Below are 18,199 nucleotides of genomic sequence, written 5' to 3' on the forward strand. Positions count from 1 at the left end.
GTCTGGTAGAAAGAGAGAGCGTGATGGTATTTTTATATATTGGTTTAATGTCTCCTATAAATCCTTGATGTTAAGAAATAACCTGTTATCGGGGATTCAAATAATACTCTTTGTGTTAAACAAACCAACCCTAAATATTTCCCCCTTCACATATTTAAATATGTAACTACTCAGCAAATTTTTTAAAAAATTTTTATCTGCAGGATTTTCATATTTTCTTCCAAGAAAATCTATACCTTTTTTGTACCTATAGTAGTTCTTATATTGTTCCACAGAGGTTTTTTTTTTTTTTAAGATTTTATTTGCAACTAATCTCTAACCCAGTGTGGGGCTTGAACTCACAACCCTAAGATCGAGAGTTGCCTCCCTTATGGACAGAGCCACCCAGCTGCCCCATGTTCCACAAAAATTTTTATTAAAATTTCACACATACACCAGTAATGGAAAACAATGCACATTAAAAGTATGCCAATTTTTTTTAATATACTGGAGACCACAAATGCATGAACTTTATGCTAACAAGTTACTGCATTTTTTGCACTATATTTGCTTAATTGATAAGTATTAAGAGATAGAAGGATGAACTGTTTAAAAACTATTATGTGGGAATACCTATCTACAATCTGGTTTTACCTTCATCATTCTCTCTGCATTTGATCTCGTAAAAGCCCATGGCTTTAAAATATCCTGTGAGCTGATAACTCTCCCAAATTTATATCCTGAGCCTAAAGTTGTTCCCTTGGATTCCATGCTCATTTCTACAATTTCCTAATTGTTAGTACCAGTTGAATAATTTATAGGCATTTCAAACTTAACACTATAAAAAATGATTTCTTAATAGCTATAATCCCCACACCATAAAAACTTTCCCTCTGTATTTTTCCGAATGGCTGTAGATGGTACCACCCTTCACCCATTTGCTCAATTCAGAAAAAAGAAAAACCAGTAAGTCATTTTTGATTATGCTTTTCATCTTCTCCTTCTGAAAGCATCACCAAGTCCTGTTTTCCACCTCCACCATGCATCTTAAATATGTCCACTTCTCCCCACCTCCAGTACTACCTCCTCAGATCAAACCACCAGTCTCTCCCTTGGGACACTCAGTGCCTATCTTTCCCACATTCGATCCATTCCCCACCCCACAGCCAAAGAGCTCCCTGTTACTCTTATACCTCAACTGAACCGCTTCTCAGAGCTTGTGGAATAAAATTCAAACCCACTTCCACAGTGTGTGAGGCTGCCTGCCTCCCCAACATCTTCTCCTCTCTCCGCCGGAATCCCTGGCCTCTTCTCCGTCATTGGAACTCGCTCAAACTACTCCCACACTGGCCTGTGCATTTGTTTGTCCTGCCTCCTCTCTTCCTCTGCTCTTAGCATTACCAGTCCTGCAGGTCCTGCCCGGTAAGTCACCTTTCCAGGCCTTTTTGGACAGGCCTTCCCTGGCCCATAGATCTAAGGTGTCCTCCTGGTTTACCTCATCGGGAAGTCATTTCTTCCGTGACGGCTATAATGGCCTACAATCAACCCCATGCATTTACTGACCTTAATGTGTGTATGTATTCCTGGGACGGGAAAGGAGGCGTGCTATCACTTTTATACCCCTTGTTGTATTTAGCATAGTATTTTGCACATGGTTGTCAGTCAACAGGCATTTATTAAGTAACTGAATGAACAAATCTGAAATAAGAGAACGAAGGAACAAATGTTAACTTACCAAGTGTCCAGAAAGGTCTCTGACTTGGTAAATGGGAGAAGAAACCAGGCTTCAGTGCATTTGTAATCACAATGTCGAAAAGATCTGTAAAATCATTCCTAAAAAGCAACAATATTTGTCATAATTTTGAGGATTTAGAAAAAGTCCACATAAAATAGAACTTAATCTTTACCTATCTGATCACAGAATCATTTCTTATCTTTTGATTAACTTTTACATGCTTTTTCTGTATTTTATATGTGCAAATAGAAGATGGTTGAGCACTACTCCTCCTGACAACACTTTGAAGTATAAACATAAGGGGGAAAAATACACATTAACTCATTAACTGGGTGCTTAGCTGGCCTTGTCCTGATGGTAATAGTTAAAGTGAATGAATTCAACAGCTTTTTTTTTTTAAAGATTTTATTTATTTATTTGACAGATAGAGATCACAAGTAGGCAGAGAGGCAGGCAGAGAGAGAGGAGGAAGCAGGCTCCCCACTGAGCAGAGAGCCCAATTTGGGGCTCGACCTGGGATCAGGACCTGAGCCGTAGGCAGAGGCTTTAACCCACTGAGCCACCCAAGCACCCCTGAATTTAATAGCTTCTAACAATGAGAATATTCACGAGTTAGGTTTTTAAATGTGGGGCCTGAACTTTGGATTTATTAGCATGAAGTTATTAATAATTTTGTATGTTACATGGATCCTACAGAAAGCTACCATTATATCAAGTCAGGTGACATCTTTTAGAGTGTTCAAATACAAAGAAGATACCTTATTTTGGAAATCAGTGTAATCTTACAATGTGATAATTTTTAGGTAACAGTAATTGTTTTTTAGTCTGTATTTAATACTAAATTACGGATCATATGGGATGGCAAAGGAAAGACTGGACTCACTAGAGCATTGGGGGAGATAATATTTACAAATCTAAACTACACTGAAGAGAAATTAAGATAGGAAGAAAAACTTGGGTCATCTATGCTAATGAAAAAGAAAGTAAGTGCTTATTCTGAAGCATGGGCCCACTATCAGGACAGCAAATGGAGTCTCGTGGTCTAAGAGGCACCGTGCAAGGTATGCAGGACTCCAGCCTTAATTCGCTCCAAGGACCCAGGCCTATGTATTATTCAGAAAGCAGGAAATCCATGGGTAGATCGTAAATATACCACAGACCAATCGAAACCCACATGTGCTGAGGAACATGGACCTCAGGAGGCTAAAGAAGGCAGCCAGCGGTCAGTGTTGAGGGTGAAATTTGCTTCCTACCAGCAATTCAGCATTTGCTGAAATCTGAGGACGCCCCGGGGGAGCTCTCACAGCCCATTTTACAATCTGGCTCCGACCACGGGTATTCTCTGGTACCGCTCACGAGAATGACATAAATACATACTGACACTGAAACTTACCACCTACTCGAATACTATACCTGTGCTACCCTGTTTAAACTCCCCGCTCACACCTATGAGGTATGGCTGTCCCATTTTTAAGACGATGAAATCGAGGGTGAGAACGGTCGAAGACGTACCTCAGGCGTCAGAGGAAGTTGCAAGGTCGGGCCTGAACCCACGTCTGTCTGAAGTCTGTGCATTTACACTGCCTCGGCTTTCCTGGAGGTCACTTTCATCCCTGGCTGTGCTGAATGCTGGAGGACGCAGCTCCGCACCGAAAGGGCCGGAGGGGCGGTCCTCCAGGCAGGGCTCAGGGAGTGTCCTCTACAACTCGGTGTCCCTCACTTACCATCTGAAGCTGAGAAAGTGAACTCATGGAGTGCTGCTCGAAGGACATGATGTCCATCCGTCTGTCAGACCCTCTTAAGTCCACACCATGGGCGGGCTACGAGCCTTACTGGCCCCAGTCATGCTGCTTTAGCTAAACTGCCCTTGGGGGGTGTTGCTGTCAGCAGATGTGGAGAAGCAACCGCCGGTTACTCAGCGTTGTCCAACAGAAGGGGATGGGCACGGGCGAGTACTTGGAAAGCAGTACTGGCCTCATTCGTCATCAGTATTTTCTAAGGCCACGAGAATGGAAGGACTCATCACTTACCCAAGAATATATTCACAGAGAAGTCGACAGTAATCACTGTGAGAACTCGTAATCAACAAAAGAATTTTCCCAGCATTCTTTAGCTGCTGAAGCCACTTTTTCACAGATTCAGGACAAGTGTGTAAATATCTGCCTGGATCTCTTTTGATTTCTGGAAAATATATTCCACAGTTTTCTGAAAAATAAAAAATGTTAAGGAGATTAAAAAAAATTTTTTTTTGACTTAGGGTATTCTCAAGTAAGTTTATGTCTCTCAAAGCTATAGACAAAAGGATAAAAACTTGGTTCAGAGATGGCAATGATGCCATTATTAACTGCTTCTTAAGAATACTTCCTGTTCTTTCCTTAAGAACATGATGACTGAAAAGGCCAGTTGAGAATGTCTGTTGATTATCTGACAGGAAGTGATAAACTGTTAGAACAGATAATATAATAAACACAATATGATCAGTTTAGATTTTATTTATTTATTTGACAGAGAGAGATCACAAGTAGGCAGAGAGGCAGGCGGAGAGAGAGAGGGGGAAGCAGGCTCCCCGCTGAGCAGAGAGCCGGATGCGGGGCTTGATCCCAGGACTCTGAGATCATGACCTGAGCCGAAGGCAGAGGCTTAACCCACTGAGCCACCCAAGTGCCCCAATATGATCAGTTTTAAGTCAGAGAAAGCCTTCCTGCATTTGAAATGTCAATGAATAGGTACTCTTTCAATCATTCAACAAATTATTTGCTGGATACGAATGATGAATAAATATTCAGTTAATGCACGAGAAATGTGTCGTTGGTGTGAAGCTACCAAGAGGGGAGCTGGGTTCCTCAGAGTCACGGTAGAGTTTCAGATGGACTCAGACTAGAAGGCCAGGCTACTGCAGGCTTTGAGAGCTGCTGGGATGTCAAATGGAAAAGGCCAGAAGGCACTGCAGCGGACAGCAAAAACTGAATGGCTCTCATCAGGTGGGTCTGCTGGCTCTGCCCCTCTGGGTCTTCAGAGACCACAGGGGCCAGTCTGAGCTCTGAGGCAGATGCTGCCAAGATCTCCAAAAGTTCTGGTCAGATGCACTCGTGCTGCTTGACATGGTGCCTTGAAAGTTGTGCGTACTTTGCAGACAACTGCAGACTTGCCTGAAATGCTACTAGAGTCATACTGTACTTTAGAGAGACTGCTCTCCGGGCGATAGCACTAATAAGCAGAAAAAGAGAACCCAAGTTCTTACTTTCTTTAAACTGCTAAGAATAGGACACAAGCATAAACAAAACCACAGGAGAAAGGGCTTGAATGAGCACTCAGCTCCGCCACAGATACGGGCTGGTCCTGTGATTCTGCACAGTCTCACGCACTTAAAGTAACAGACATGAAAGTCACATTTCAAGAATACTAGGAGAAAGAAGAGTCTCTAAGCAAAAAGACGAAAACTCAATAAAACCAGAAATGGTAGCAAACACTGCTGTGTTTGTCCAAGTCCACGCCTCCGCCCTGCTTCTCTGCTGGAGATACTGATTTTCTTTGAGGGTTCCTGCTCCTCTCAGGGCTGGGTGTGCAGGGAGGGTATGGGTAGCTCTCAGCCTAACGTGTAGTGGCAATTCCCGTGGGAATCCCTTCCCCCTGCAGTGGATTGTTTAGGAAGTCCCAGAGGGCCAGGCCTCGCCAAAGGGACCTGAGAACTCTGCTGGGGGTTTGTGGCGTCAGGTACACAGCCGCGGAGAAGGAATCCTCACGGTGGAGTATTCTTTAACTCTGGACTTCGCTTACGCATCCCACCTAGAACAGCAGCAGCTATCCCCAACACAAAGCACAAATCTGACAGAACCAGGATGGCCAAGCTGACATGTGAAAGGAACCCGGGTCCCCCATGACATCATTCGATCTCCAATTAAGACACTGAATTAACTAACCACTGCTGAACACACCAGCCCAATCGTGGACTTCTGGTCATGTAACTCAATTGAACAACAGCTTACATATCAAGGATATCTATGGTTTGCAGCCTACAGCATCTCTACTCATAACGCGATATACTGCAAGTATCCATCACAACCAGACCAAAAAATAACAAAAGAAAAAAACCATGTTACAATGCAAGAATAATATTGAGACACCAGGAGACTGAGAACAAAAACAAAGTCCGCGCTCTTCTAGTATTTTGCCACTGTGTAAATCTCTAGGATCTCTTAATATCCTATAACTATGTAGTGACCCTTTAAAGATTTTTTTTCAGAGAAGAGAAGGTACTAGTAAGAAAGGGTTAATTTCAGAAAGAGAGAGCAATAAAATCAAATAGCTAAGAAGAGAAGAGTTTGATGAGTGACTATCCAAGTAAATGGCAGAGGCTGTCTCTCTCTCAATTTATTATACCTAAGGGAGTCATATGTGAGATTCTTCCACCCAGAAAAACAAAGCTTTTGTAGAAACAGAAATTTTATGGGATAGATAACAAAAGATTAGTGGTATATAATGTTGAAAACACTTACGTACTTAAGTGTCTATTCAAAACCAACTGTTGAGAAAAGGCTGTTTTCCATAGCTATGTCTTTAGTGCCATCTAGTGATCAAAATATAAATTACTGCTACAAACCTATTCCATTTCCAAGTGAATTAAAAAATTGAGCACATACATTTAAATATTGTATTCGAAAATTCTTGCCTAAATTGGTTTTATTAATTTTAATAAACTTAATCCAAAAGAGTGCACACATAATACTTTAGTAAGAGAACATTACTCCCTGAGGCAATCATATGAGGGTCCTCATTCTGTTCACAAGGCAGAGTAAAATGAACACATTAAAATCTCCTAAGTCCTGTACAAACAGATCCCCAATGGTAGACTATGGGCTGCTCTTACTATAAATGGTCACCGACTACTGGGGAATATATTTTTACTCTCTTGTAACGTCAAATCATTAAAGGAATAGATAGAATTACACAAGTACACGCTCGTCTTTTTTAAAATTTATTTTATTGACATATAACTGACAGAGAGCATTGTGTAAGTTTAAGATGTATATATAATGTGTTAATTTGCTATATTTATATATTTCAATTATGATTACTCCCCTAGTGTTAGCTAACACCTCTATCACGTCACAAAATTATCTTCTCTTTTTTTTTATAGTGGAACAATTAAGGTCGAGTCTCCTGCAATTTTGAAGTTTATGGCATTATTGTCTATAACAAACTCATATTTTTATTGAAACAAATCAAGCTACAAAACCAAAGCTACTAAATCAAGCTATAAACTGGATTATAATTGTTCATTAAATTATCTCTCCGAAGTGACTATATATGTAAACTCCTAAAGGTAAGGGAGCCTGTCTTTCTGCTTGGCATGGAGCAGTCATTCAATGAATGACTACTTAAGTTAGTGTGGAGGCAGACACAGGAATATTTGTTTGTTTAAAGTCCAAGTAATAATACGATTTGCAACATATAACCTATGACAAAAAATTACATTATTCATGCCCTGTCAAAGTCACCCTATCCAGAGTACCTTCCGTTTTTTTTTTTTTTTTTACCCCTATCGAAAAAAATAATTGTATTTAATTACATTCTTATACTGATCGGTTAACATTGACTGGACAAGACAGAGAATTTAGACCTAGGGTAGAAAGAAGGGAATGGTCTTACTTGTTGTCAATTCACAAAGTAGCCTGTGTTTTCACTTAACTTCAAAGGAATTCTATTTCACAGCCACTTTATGTAACTCATTTTCGGTCTTTCCACCCCTCTCATATCCTTAGACACTGGTGTTTTCTGTATCCAGATGGGATTAAAAGTATATTTTTTAAAAAGCTAGCTTTAGCCCAGTCACTGAGCCGCCGCCAAGGACTCAGCAGCTTCTCCCTTGAGCCCCCTCGCTTCCCGATGCTCCGTCCCCCCCACCCGCCTTCTCCTGCCACCGCCGCCTTCCACGGGCCGTTTCCACCGAGGAAAAGGAATCGTATTGTATGTCCGCTATCCAGAACCTCCACTCCTTCGACCCCTTTGCTGATGCAAGCAAGGGTGATGATCTGCTTCCTGTTGGCACTGAGGATTATATCCATATAAGAATTCAACAGAGAAACGGCAGGAAGACCCTTACTACTGACCAAGGGATCGCTGATGATTACGATAAAAAGAAACTAGTGAAGGCGTTTAAGAAGAAATTTGCCTGCAATGGTACTGTAATTGAGCATCCAGAATATGGAGAACTAATTCAGCTACAGGGTGACCAGCGCAAGAACATATGCCAGTTCCTGGTGGAGATTGGACTGGCTAAGGACGACCAGCTGAAGGTTCATGGGTTTTAAGGGCTTTTGGCTCACTGAAGCATAAGTGAGGATTTCCTTGCAATGAGTAGAATTTCCCTTCTGTCCCTTGTCACAAATTTAAAAACCTCACAGCTTGTATAATGTAACCATTTGGGGTCTGCTTTTAACTTGGACTAGTGTAACTCCTTCATGCAATAAACTGAAAAGAGCCATGCTGTCTAGTCTTGAAGTCCCTCATTTAAACAGAGGTCAAGCAGTAGGCGCCTGGCAGTGTCCGGCCTGAAACCAAGCAGTAACGTGAGGTTTCGGGCCAGCACACAGCCCCAAGATCACAGACAGCTATGTCTGGCCAGAAGCTCCTCGGCTCTCCCTCTTCAGAGTTCCCTGCCCTAAGAGAATGTCACCACCTGAACAGTCCACGGTGAAGCTGAGAGGTCAGGATGGGGTAAGACAGCAACGGCAGCTGTGCTGCTACAGGGAGTCACTGGTAGTCAAAGCTCGATCCCTGGTGTCTCCAACCTGACCAGGTGGGCAGAGCTTAGGGCAGCCACCTTCCCTCTAGAGAGGCGTCCTAGGACATCTGCCTTGCCACCAGGTCTTTTTGACCAGACATATCCTAGCTAATCCATGTCCAAACACCAGAATGTGAGGCCAACCTTCTGAGTTAAACTTTTGACAAGGGAACAAACTTCAAACTGATGTGTCAGTCACGTAGCTAGCTGTAGAGCTTGCAACTTACTAGCGACAGCTGCCCAATGCCATGTGAAGTAACAGACTGGTCTTTGGTTTATTTCTTCCTTCAGTTTTAATGTTATGTAATGTATTTAAACCCTTATTTAAATAAAACTTGTTTTCAGAAACACCTGAAAAAAAAAAGCTAGTTCTAAAGAATAGATGTTTACTTTTCATATATTAAAAATTTGGTTAATACAGTAATGAAAATAATAGCAAAGTGTTGCAACAGTCTGACAGGCACATAAAATGGGTCTGCATGTATCAAACGTGACTGAGGATTTAGGGACCTCTTGTGGTTAAAAAGAAAAGTACAATTTGAATATTAAAAATACGCTTTTTAATTTTAACGAACAGTTGTGTCCACATACTCTTTCTATCATCATGGAGTCGGAAAGCATTTTTCTTGTTAACTGCGTCACTACCGTTTCTGTGATTTTGTGGCTGGAGTCTTCAAAGCTCTTTACAAAAGGGATCAGAGATGCTGGGATGCCAACACCTCCACCATCAGACCCCAGTTAAGGTCTGCTGTTGTTTCTGCTGCAGAACGTAATATAGGAGAGACTGAAATGTTCACGACTTTTACAAGTTATAGAACAGCATGCCAGTGAACAGCTAGAATGTTTAGCTCTACACCGTTTAAATGTACTTGCTGAAAGAGATGACAGAATGAATTTTCTGAAATATACATACATATAACTTTGTTTTGGGCCAAGAGATACTCAAATATTTTTTGAAGGATGACAGAGATAAGCAATAGGCTGTGTATGTTCTAAAATCACTTTTATTTACAGAGGGAAAAGATGAAACAAATTTAATTTTAGGACAGATTTCCTATTTATGGTCCCTATATGGTTTGTTTCTATCTAATGTATTTGTAAATAAAGAAACCTAGAATATCTAGATTGAGTAAAGTGAAAATCTACATGCTAAATATAATGCTTGGAAAAGGACAACACATAAGGATTGGACAACGAAGTATATAAGATATTGAAAAACATAATTCATAAAATTTGTATTTTAATAGTATTTGACTTCTATTTCTGTAACTATGCCCTAGTCAAAAGATTCTGATTTAATTGGTCTGGGCTGGGGTGATGACACTGGTATTTTTTTTAAAGCTCCCCAAGTAATTTTAAGGATTACTGCTCTAAGATCTAAGAGTGAGAACTCTTGCTATTATCATCTGTATATCCTACCTGCCTCACTGCGTATCGGAGGCTCTCAGAGGACAAGGGCTTCTTAATTTTACATTACTTAATCACCTAACAGAGCCTTGTATGTAATAGGGAGTCAACACATATTAGTTGCTGTTGATGTGTGATGCCACACGCAGACGTGAACACCGAATCAGACCTTGTCTGATGAAGAGAACGCTTGTGCTGGGAGGAGAACGAAGAGCGTGGAAAGGACACGAGGGCTGAACGCTGAAATGCAAGGATACTGACGATGCTAAGGAAGACTGGCTCGGGCCATTTGACCTGATAGGGGAATGGAGGAGGGAGTCAGTTATGAGGCTGAATCTGGGAGCACGGGGAACCCTGTGGTGCACGTGCAAAGAACATCAATTCCAGTGCCACACCCTAGAGATCCCCGATAGGCTCCCAAGATTCACACCTGGCCGATCAGACATTTGCAAACCTTTGAACAGGTGGCAGAGATGGGGCACTTTGGTCTTAGTCTACACCTGCATCCACACCTCCATGGTGATGTCACAGCTGGAGAACCTAGTCACAATGAACTCCCATTTCCACAGTGTCTCTCTTCCTCTGACATGTATCTCCACTTCATGTATACAGTCTTTCAAAAAGTGATTTCAAAGAATCTTTCAATTCTTTCAGGACTTCCGTAGAGTAGTGATTCTCAGGCTTTAGGGTATATTAGAATCACCCAGAAGGCTAGCTGAAATGCTCCCAGAGTTTCTGATTCGGTATGTTTGGGTGGAGTTTGAAAATGTGCATTTCTAACAATTTCCCACACCAGCTGATAGTCTAAGGACCACACTTTAAGTACTACTGCCGTAGAAAACCCTTATAAAACCACATATTTAAAAAAAAATACCTCTTTTCCTGAAGGAAAGAGAAAGAAAAGGGAAAAAATACTAAAGTTTTAAATTAGTGAGCCATTTTATTTATTTTTATTTACTTTTTAAAAAGATTTTATTTATTTGACAGAGAGATCACAAGTAGGCAGAGAGGAGGCAGAGAGAGAGGAAGCAGGCTCAACGCCGAGCAGAGAGCCTGATGAGGGGCTCTATCCCAGGACCCTGAGATCATGACCTGAGCCGAAGGCAGAGGCTTAACCCACTGAGCCACCCAGGTGCCCCTTAGTGAGCCATTTTAGTGCAGATAATTATTCTGGCAGAGGCTGTACTTTTGTAATATAAAACTTAAAATTATAGACTTGATAAAATAGAAAAGTGTTAATATCTACTATAGCAAACACAACTACACAGGACCTATGTGTAACGTTCTGCAGTACTGCTGAAGGAGTCTTGAGGAATAATAACGCCCTAGATCAGAATTCTTTGTTTTTTTTTTTTAAGATTTATTTCTTCATTTGAGAGAGAGAATATGCTCAAATGGGGGGAGGGGCAAAGGGAGAGGGAGATAAGCAGACTCACTGCTGAGCAGGGAGTGTGATGCAGGGCTCAATCCCAGGACCCTGAGATCAAGACCTGAGCCAAAATCAAGAAACAGATGCTCATCTGAGTCCCCTACGTGCCCCCCGCCCCAGACTAGAATTCCTAACCCACAGTACATACATGGCTTCAGTGGGTGAAGGAAATTCTGATGCTGTCTGCACACTCTGCTCCTCCCTGTATGTGTGTGTGGTCTGAGGGAGCAGAGCAGGTGCAGGTGCTCTAGTTTATGTCCGATTCCTGGGGGACATGTGACTCCCGAGAAGTTAAGGACCACAGATTTAGATGCCCCAGACAAGAGCAGTCTGGTAGGGAGGAAAAAAAAAAAAGCATCCAATATGCCCCGTTTGTCATTGTCAAGAGAAATCTTATACCTAGGGCTTAGAAAAAAGGAGATTCTCTGTAATAGTTGATAGAGAATATTCTACACAAATAAATTCCTGGACTGCCCTGTACTCTGTTACATGTGTAAAGTCCAACAAGCTTACATTTATTTAGGGTGGCTAAAGTACTGTTCTTATTAATTTGTAGGTTGAAAATTACCAAATGGACACGTACAACTTAAAAACACATGAAACCTAATATTCTTTTTTTTTTTTGAAACATAACATTCTTAAAGTTGAAACTACACTGCCATTGAAAACAACAGTTTTTAAAGAGATTACTGATTTTATTAAACGGTACATTCTTGGTATAGAAAATTCATTTTACTGAGTTTTCTACCGCTGTATCAAAACCACCTCACACAGAGCGGTTTACTTAAAATAGCAGTGTATTATCCTATCTCATGGTTTTTAGGACTGACAGAGTTCGCGTTCAGCTGGGTGGCTCTCACTTGGGGGTGTGTCAGTCAAATGTCACGACTGGGTCTGGAATCATCTAAGGATTCCTTCAGTGGCTGTGCGGCCCCTGGGCTGGGATAGTGGGGAGACCGAGGGCTGGCAAACCACGTTTCTACCCAGCTAGCCTGGGCTTTCCCACAGCAGGCCAGTCTCGGGATAAGCTGAACTTGTCCCAAAATACTAAAGTAAAACCTGCAAGGACACTTACGACATAGCCTTAGCAGTCTGAGAGGGCCATTTCCGCTGCAATTTACTGATTATATGGGGCCCAGCTCATTTTTTTTTTTTTTAAAGATTCTATTTATTTATTTGACAGAGAGAGATCACAAATAGGCAGAGAGGCAGGCAGAGAGAGAGAGAGGGAAGCAGGCTCCCTGCCGAGCAGAGAGCCCGATGCAGGACTCGATCCTAGGACCCCGAGATCATGACCCGAGCCAAAGGCAGCGGCTCAACCCACTGAGCCACCCAGGTGCCCCCCAGCTCATTTTTAAGGAAAAGAAAACAGAAGGGTGTGAAGTCTGGGAGGCATAATTCATTAGGGGCTCTTTTTTCAGACCAGCTATCAAACATACAAATATTTTGATGTGACTCCTGCCAGGATATGCTCTATTCATGTGAAACTTTATGGCAATTTTAAGCATACCACATATAGTTTCTTACCTGTGTCTTTTTGTTTACCATCATATTGGAGCAATTTCCAATGGCATTATCATTTATTTTAAAACATTTCAATATTAAATCTTCTAAATGGACTTATATATAATTACCTTATTTATAATAATAACTGACATACTTTGAGTGCTTATTTTTGCCAAACACAATTCTAAGACATTTACAGCTGTGACCGTATTTAATATTTACAACAACAACACTGTGAGGTGGGACCTCTATTATTTCCATCCTGGCAGCTGAGGGAACTAAGATACAGAGAGGCTAAGGAACCTGCCCAAAGTTACAAACCAGAATGTGGCAGAGCCAGGATGTGAATGCAGCTGGTCCCTTTTCAGAACCCATGCAATACTCCTTCTCTAGGGGCACAGCATTTAGGCGCTCTGTAACTTCAAGGACACCATAAATTTCCCCTTCCTTTTTTTTTCTTTTTCTTTTTTTTTTTTTTTTTTGGCATGTGGTATACTACTACATAGTTATCACAGTTCAAGGTCTTTGGGATTGATGGGAATTCAAGTAAGCGAGAGTCTGAGCTTTGGACAAATCAAGTTTGATTTCTGCAAAGGAAAAACGTATCTACTGACATGCACTCTAATTATACTTACAGTATCTTGAACTGGAAGGGGCCTTAGATGTCACCTACTTCAATCCTGTCCTGTTATAGATGAATTAGTAGGTTCTCATTAGAAGATTTTAAAGATGAGTAGAGACTACTGATTTTGTTCAAAACCAGTTAGCAACAAATCTGGGAATGGAATACAGCTCAGGAATCCTAGTCCACTAAACCCTATGTAACCTCTTCATAATTACAGAATGATTAGCATGTTACATAATGTATGTAACCACGTTGCCTACATGTTTAAAACTGTGTTTCAGATCTAAATTATCTGGTGATCAGTGTCTATGAAAGTAAAACAACAGAAAAAAGCGGAGGGACACCTGCGTGGCTCAGTTGGTTAAGCATCTGACTCTTGGTTTTGGCTCAGATCACGATCTCAGGGTTGTGAGATCAAGCCCCACATGGGGCTCTGTGCTGGGCATGGAGCCTGCTTAAGAATCTCTCTATCCCCTTCCCTCTCCCTGCTCTAAAATTAAAAATAATAATAATAATAATAATTTAAAAAAAGCAGAGGTCAAGTTCCTTAAATTGTGTCCTATTTTGCTCCGTAATTACTGAATAATGGGCTTTTCCTCAGAGTTTCTATCGGAATACTTTGTAGTTACTGAGCTGAAGTTACCTATGTAATTATCCTGGAACAGAGATCTTATACTGAGATAGGAAACAAAACAAGTGTATTACATTAAGAAGTAGATATCATTGCCCTTCCTGGAACGCACTGTCCCCCCTTTGCTAATTAGGCATGTCTGTGGCTGGTCACCAGACGGTGGTCTACATGCAGCTCTCCCCTGGCACGATGCCTCTGAACACCACTGACGACATTCACTGCACTACACAGTAGCAAACACCTTTAGTAAGTGTATCTCTGTATTTTCCTCCCTCCTGAGGCTGTGCGATCTTTCAGAAAAGGAGCTGTCTTTATATTTTTTTACATTCTTGGTGTCTGGCAAACAGTAGAGGATTACTGACTGCAGAAGTGTGTGTGAGGAGAGAGCTACTGGAAAAAACCTACCAGGTGATCATAAAGACTAGAGTTGGCAAACCACAGCCCGCCTGCTAAGAAAGGTTTTTTTACATCTTAAAATGGTGATATAAGTATCTACATAAAGCCTGTAATTTTTATTTTCTGGTCCTTTGGGGAAACATCTGCTGATTCCTGTTATAAATACGGTATTTCGTAGTCATAGGACAGGAACAATAAACAACCAACGGTTATAACCTAGTATTAGAAAGTACCAAGGATAATTACTAAGTTCATTAATTGGAGACACTGTTTTAAGGTGATGCAGTCTCTCAAGCAGAATGAATATTCACAAATCATCTGTGGCCAGACCGCTTTCTGACAGATAATGTAAATACCTCTGGATAGTTTTCATCACAGCAGAGCCCCAGGCAGGGGGCTCGCCGCTCAGTTATTTCCTGGCCTGGGTCCTCGAACAGCCTATTCTACTGGGCCAGAAGAGGGTTCTCCTTGCTAAAACAAATCTAAATATGCCTTTGCCATTATCTTTATGATTCTGGTAGACTTTTCAGCCTCTGAATAAAATGTTTTCAGGCCTATCTGGTCTGCTTGTTAACCGAGCGACAGCACGGGTCACAGCAAGACACCGCAAGCCCCCGGCTGAAAGCCAACGGCTGGTGATATTTTCCTGGTTAATGTCAGAGGAAGTCGAAAGATCCAAGAAATGCACATGATGACATGATGACATCATCAGAAGGACCTCAAAAGTTTGAAGCCTGGGGTGAATAAAGGCACTACTGCCGAAGCACAGCCTTACACATGAGCTGCGTTGAGAAACAAGGATGTTTTCCTTGGTACAGCAAAGTAAAGATGCTTCCAGGGAAAACCTGGGACCGGTTTTAGGGGCTAGCTTCAAAGAGGTACACGGTAACTTTCGCCTCGGAGAGTTTTTAAATGTATTTGCCAGGCACGTAACCATCAAAAAGGTTTTGTTGTCACCAGAGGAAGCAGGCCCGCTGATGATTCTGACTTGAAACCTTTTGCCTCGGCTGGAAAAAATGAGAACTAAAACAGGATAGCTTGGGGCAAAGGAGGCTTAGAGAGGTGCCAATGCTGACGGCTTTTTAAAACAGTTACCACTGGGGCGCCTGGGTGGCTCAGTGGGTCAAGCAGCTCACTCTGGTTCTGCTTGGGTCATGATCTCAGGGTCGTGCAACAGAGCCCCTTGTCCGGCTCCACACTGGGCCTGGAGCCTGCTTGGGATTCTCTTTTTCCTCTCCTCCTGCCCCCCTCCCCTGCTCGCACTTTCTCACAAAATGAAACAAAACAAAACCAAACCAAAAAGTTACTATTGATTTTTCTAGCCTTGAGGCACACAGAGATCAAAAACAGTAACAGGAACAAAGGAGCTAGATACTATAGGGCGCATTTAGTACCAAAGTCTTAAAAAGACAAAAAAACCTGCCTCCCACTAAGGACTCAAGTGTTCAAACAGAACTTTCACTGTGTTTCTTCTCCTTTTTTTTTTTTTTTTTAAGATTTTATTTATTTATTTGACGGAGATCACCAGTAGGCAGAGAGGCAGGCAGAGAGAGAGGGAGAGAGGGAAGCAGGCTCCCCGCTGAGCAGAGCCCGATGCGGGGCTCGATCCCAGGACCCTGCGATCATGACCTGAGCTGAAGGCAGAGGCTTTAACCCACTGAGCCCCCCAGGCGCCCCCACTGTGTTTCTTCTAACCTGGTCCTTCTCCTGAAGCACACAGCTGAAAAGAATGGTCAGACAGCGTGCGAGAACATACACACTACACTAAGGCAGCTCCCAAATGAACATAAATAATCAATTTGTGATGGGAAGGCAGCCCCCTGGCTAAAATCCTCCATTATGAGACAGAAAGGAGAGGAAGCCTGGGGACACCTAACACGGGTGACAGCTTCTGTCAGGGCGGGCAGGCTCTCAGGGAGAAAACAGTGGGAACCTGGGCAGGAAGGTTCACCGAGTTCGGACGGCTTCCAGAAAGCACTCGACTCTAGGCAGCACTCTTCACCTTCTCTGTTTTCTTCTCTAGCCAGATTCCTTTTATTTCTTTCATTCTATCATCTTTCCGGTTTCGCTAACACTGCCAGTTTGTATCTTGACTACTTTTCTGAACAAACCTATCATCCCATTAAGATGACAATCATATGTATTCTTTAAGCATTTAAGAAAGGAGACTTTTAAAACCAAAAATCAAAAACCAACTCTGCTGGGTTAACATGTAAAATCTTAAAAATCATGTTAAGGATTCAGTCTTTACGTATATCTAATACATATATTATTAAAAGCTTTTCAAAAAAAGGTATTTTTCTGCTTTCTCTCTTTAGGACGCAGTAAGTCTACAATAAACAAAACAAACCTTTTATTTCTATGACTATGGATGCTACTGATGTTAATATGAAATGTAGGTGGAGAATTATTTTTCCCACTGGTCCCGAAAACACACAGTTCACCTACTGCGTGTGCACTTGGGGCCAGGCACGGTGCGGGCATCCAGAATACACCAGGACGGCTGCTCTCCTCCTGCAAGGAGGCCTCAGTGTCGAGGGCACACCAGGAACTGACGTGCAGTCCGCGGGGTGCGGGCTGCGGCCGATGACCAGGCTGCCAGGGCTGCTGGCGAGGAAAAGGACTGCTTCTCCGGCAGGCAAGGGGAGCTCCAGGAGAAGGCTGAGATTTAGTTTGGCCTTGTCAGTGCGGGGCATTCAGCCTGTAGGGAAGGGGAGGGGGAGCGACTCAGCAGAGAGCAGACGCAAAGGCAACGGAGCATGAACTTCAGGGAGGTCTGGGGCCGAGAGTCCACGTGAACCCAAACGGGAGGCAAAAGTAGCTCCTATTGTGCAAACAACAGAACGGATTTGTCGCCACCACCGTGGTGCTTCTGCTTGGAAAGTCCGCTGGCCAGCCCCTCCCACTCTTAACCTGGAGCTATTCCCTCAACACCCATTTCTTCTCTGCTTTTCTCAATTCCACTTTGCTTTTGGGAGTCTGCTCAATTCCCACTTTTTTTTAGTTTTTTTTTGTCTTGCTTGAATATGCCCACCACTACGTTCTTGTTCACACACTCCAACTCCTGTTCATTCATTTATTTATTTATTTTTAAAGACTTTATTTTTTTGACAGACAGAGATCACAAGTAGAGAGGCAGGCAGAGAGAGAGGGAGGCAGGCTCCCTGCTGAGCAGAGAGCCCGATACGGGGCTGGATCCCAGGAACTGAGCTGAAGGCAGAGGCTTTAACCCGCTGAGCCACCCAGGCGCCCTTCATTTATTTTTCTGTACAGTTCACTCATTGCAGCCGATTTCTACCTTCCCCTTAGCTCCATTAAGCAATTTTCTCTGTGCCATTATAGTGCTCGGAAATACAGTAACTGGATTCTAGAAACACAGAACTCATTCAATAAAGGTCATGCCATTAACACTTCTGTTAAGGAGGTTAGATACGCTCATCTGAAATCTTAGTGAGTATACAGTATTATGTGGCTTAATAAAATAAACCATTTCTTCGGTAGTCAAAGGTAAACTTGTGCTCAATCTAAATGAGGCCTACTTATCATAAATTTTAGTGAATCACAAGGCTAAGAGGTCTTAGAAGTAATATAAATGCTGGTGTGTATATTTAGTGCAGATCTTCAATCTCTCAGAGAACGAGGTACAACAAATCTGCTCTAAGCAGAAAACAGGTCTAGTTATTTAGGCAGAGATGCTACAGGTTTCC

The 18,199-nt window shown here is 42.2% G+C and overlaps 2 protein-coding genes across 3 annotated transcripts in view; one reads left to right on the forward strand and one right to left on the reverse strand.

Moving 5' to 3' along the window:
- NT5DC1 (5'-nucleotidase domain containing 1) overlaps nucleotides 1–18,199 on the reverse strand; it is a 140,302-nt gene that overhangs the window by 25,360 nt on the left and 96,743 nt on the right. For both annotated transcript variants that reach the window (XM_080806022.1, XM_080806021.1), the window contains exons 7-8: nucleotides 3,745–3,919; nucleotides 1,715–1,812 (exon numbers count right to left, since the gene is read on the reverse strand). In XM_080806022.1, the coding sequence (XP_080662148.1) occupies nucleotides 1,715–1,812; nucleotides 3,745–3,919 (273 nt within the window). The remainder of the gene's footprint in view (nucleotides 1–1,714; nucleotides 1,813–3,744; nucleotides 3,920–18,199) is intronic.
- LOC308344798 (eukaryotic translation initiation factor 1-like) lies at nucleotides 7,606–8,367 on the forward strand. The gene has a single exon (XM_080806601.1). It carries the CDS (start codon nucleotides 7,684–7,686, stop codon nucleotides 8,023–8,025), a length of 342 nt encoding a protein of 113 aa, XP_080662727.1. The 5' UTR covers nucleotides 7,606–7,683; the 3' UTR covers nucleotides 8,026–8,367.

This window comes from Martes martes, assembly GCF_963455335.1.
Source record: "Martes martes genome assembly, chromosome: 6".
NCBI lineage: Eukaryota > Metazoa > Chordata > Mammalia > Carnivora > Mustelidae > Martes > Martes martes.

What these genes read in the sequence shown, in the direction of transcription:
- LOC308344798 (XM_080806601.1), top strand. Translation starts at nt 7,684, where the DNA reads ATGTCCGCTATCCAGAACCTCCACTCCTTCGACCCCTTTGCTGATGCA.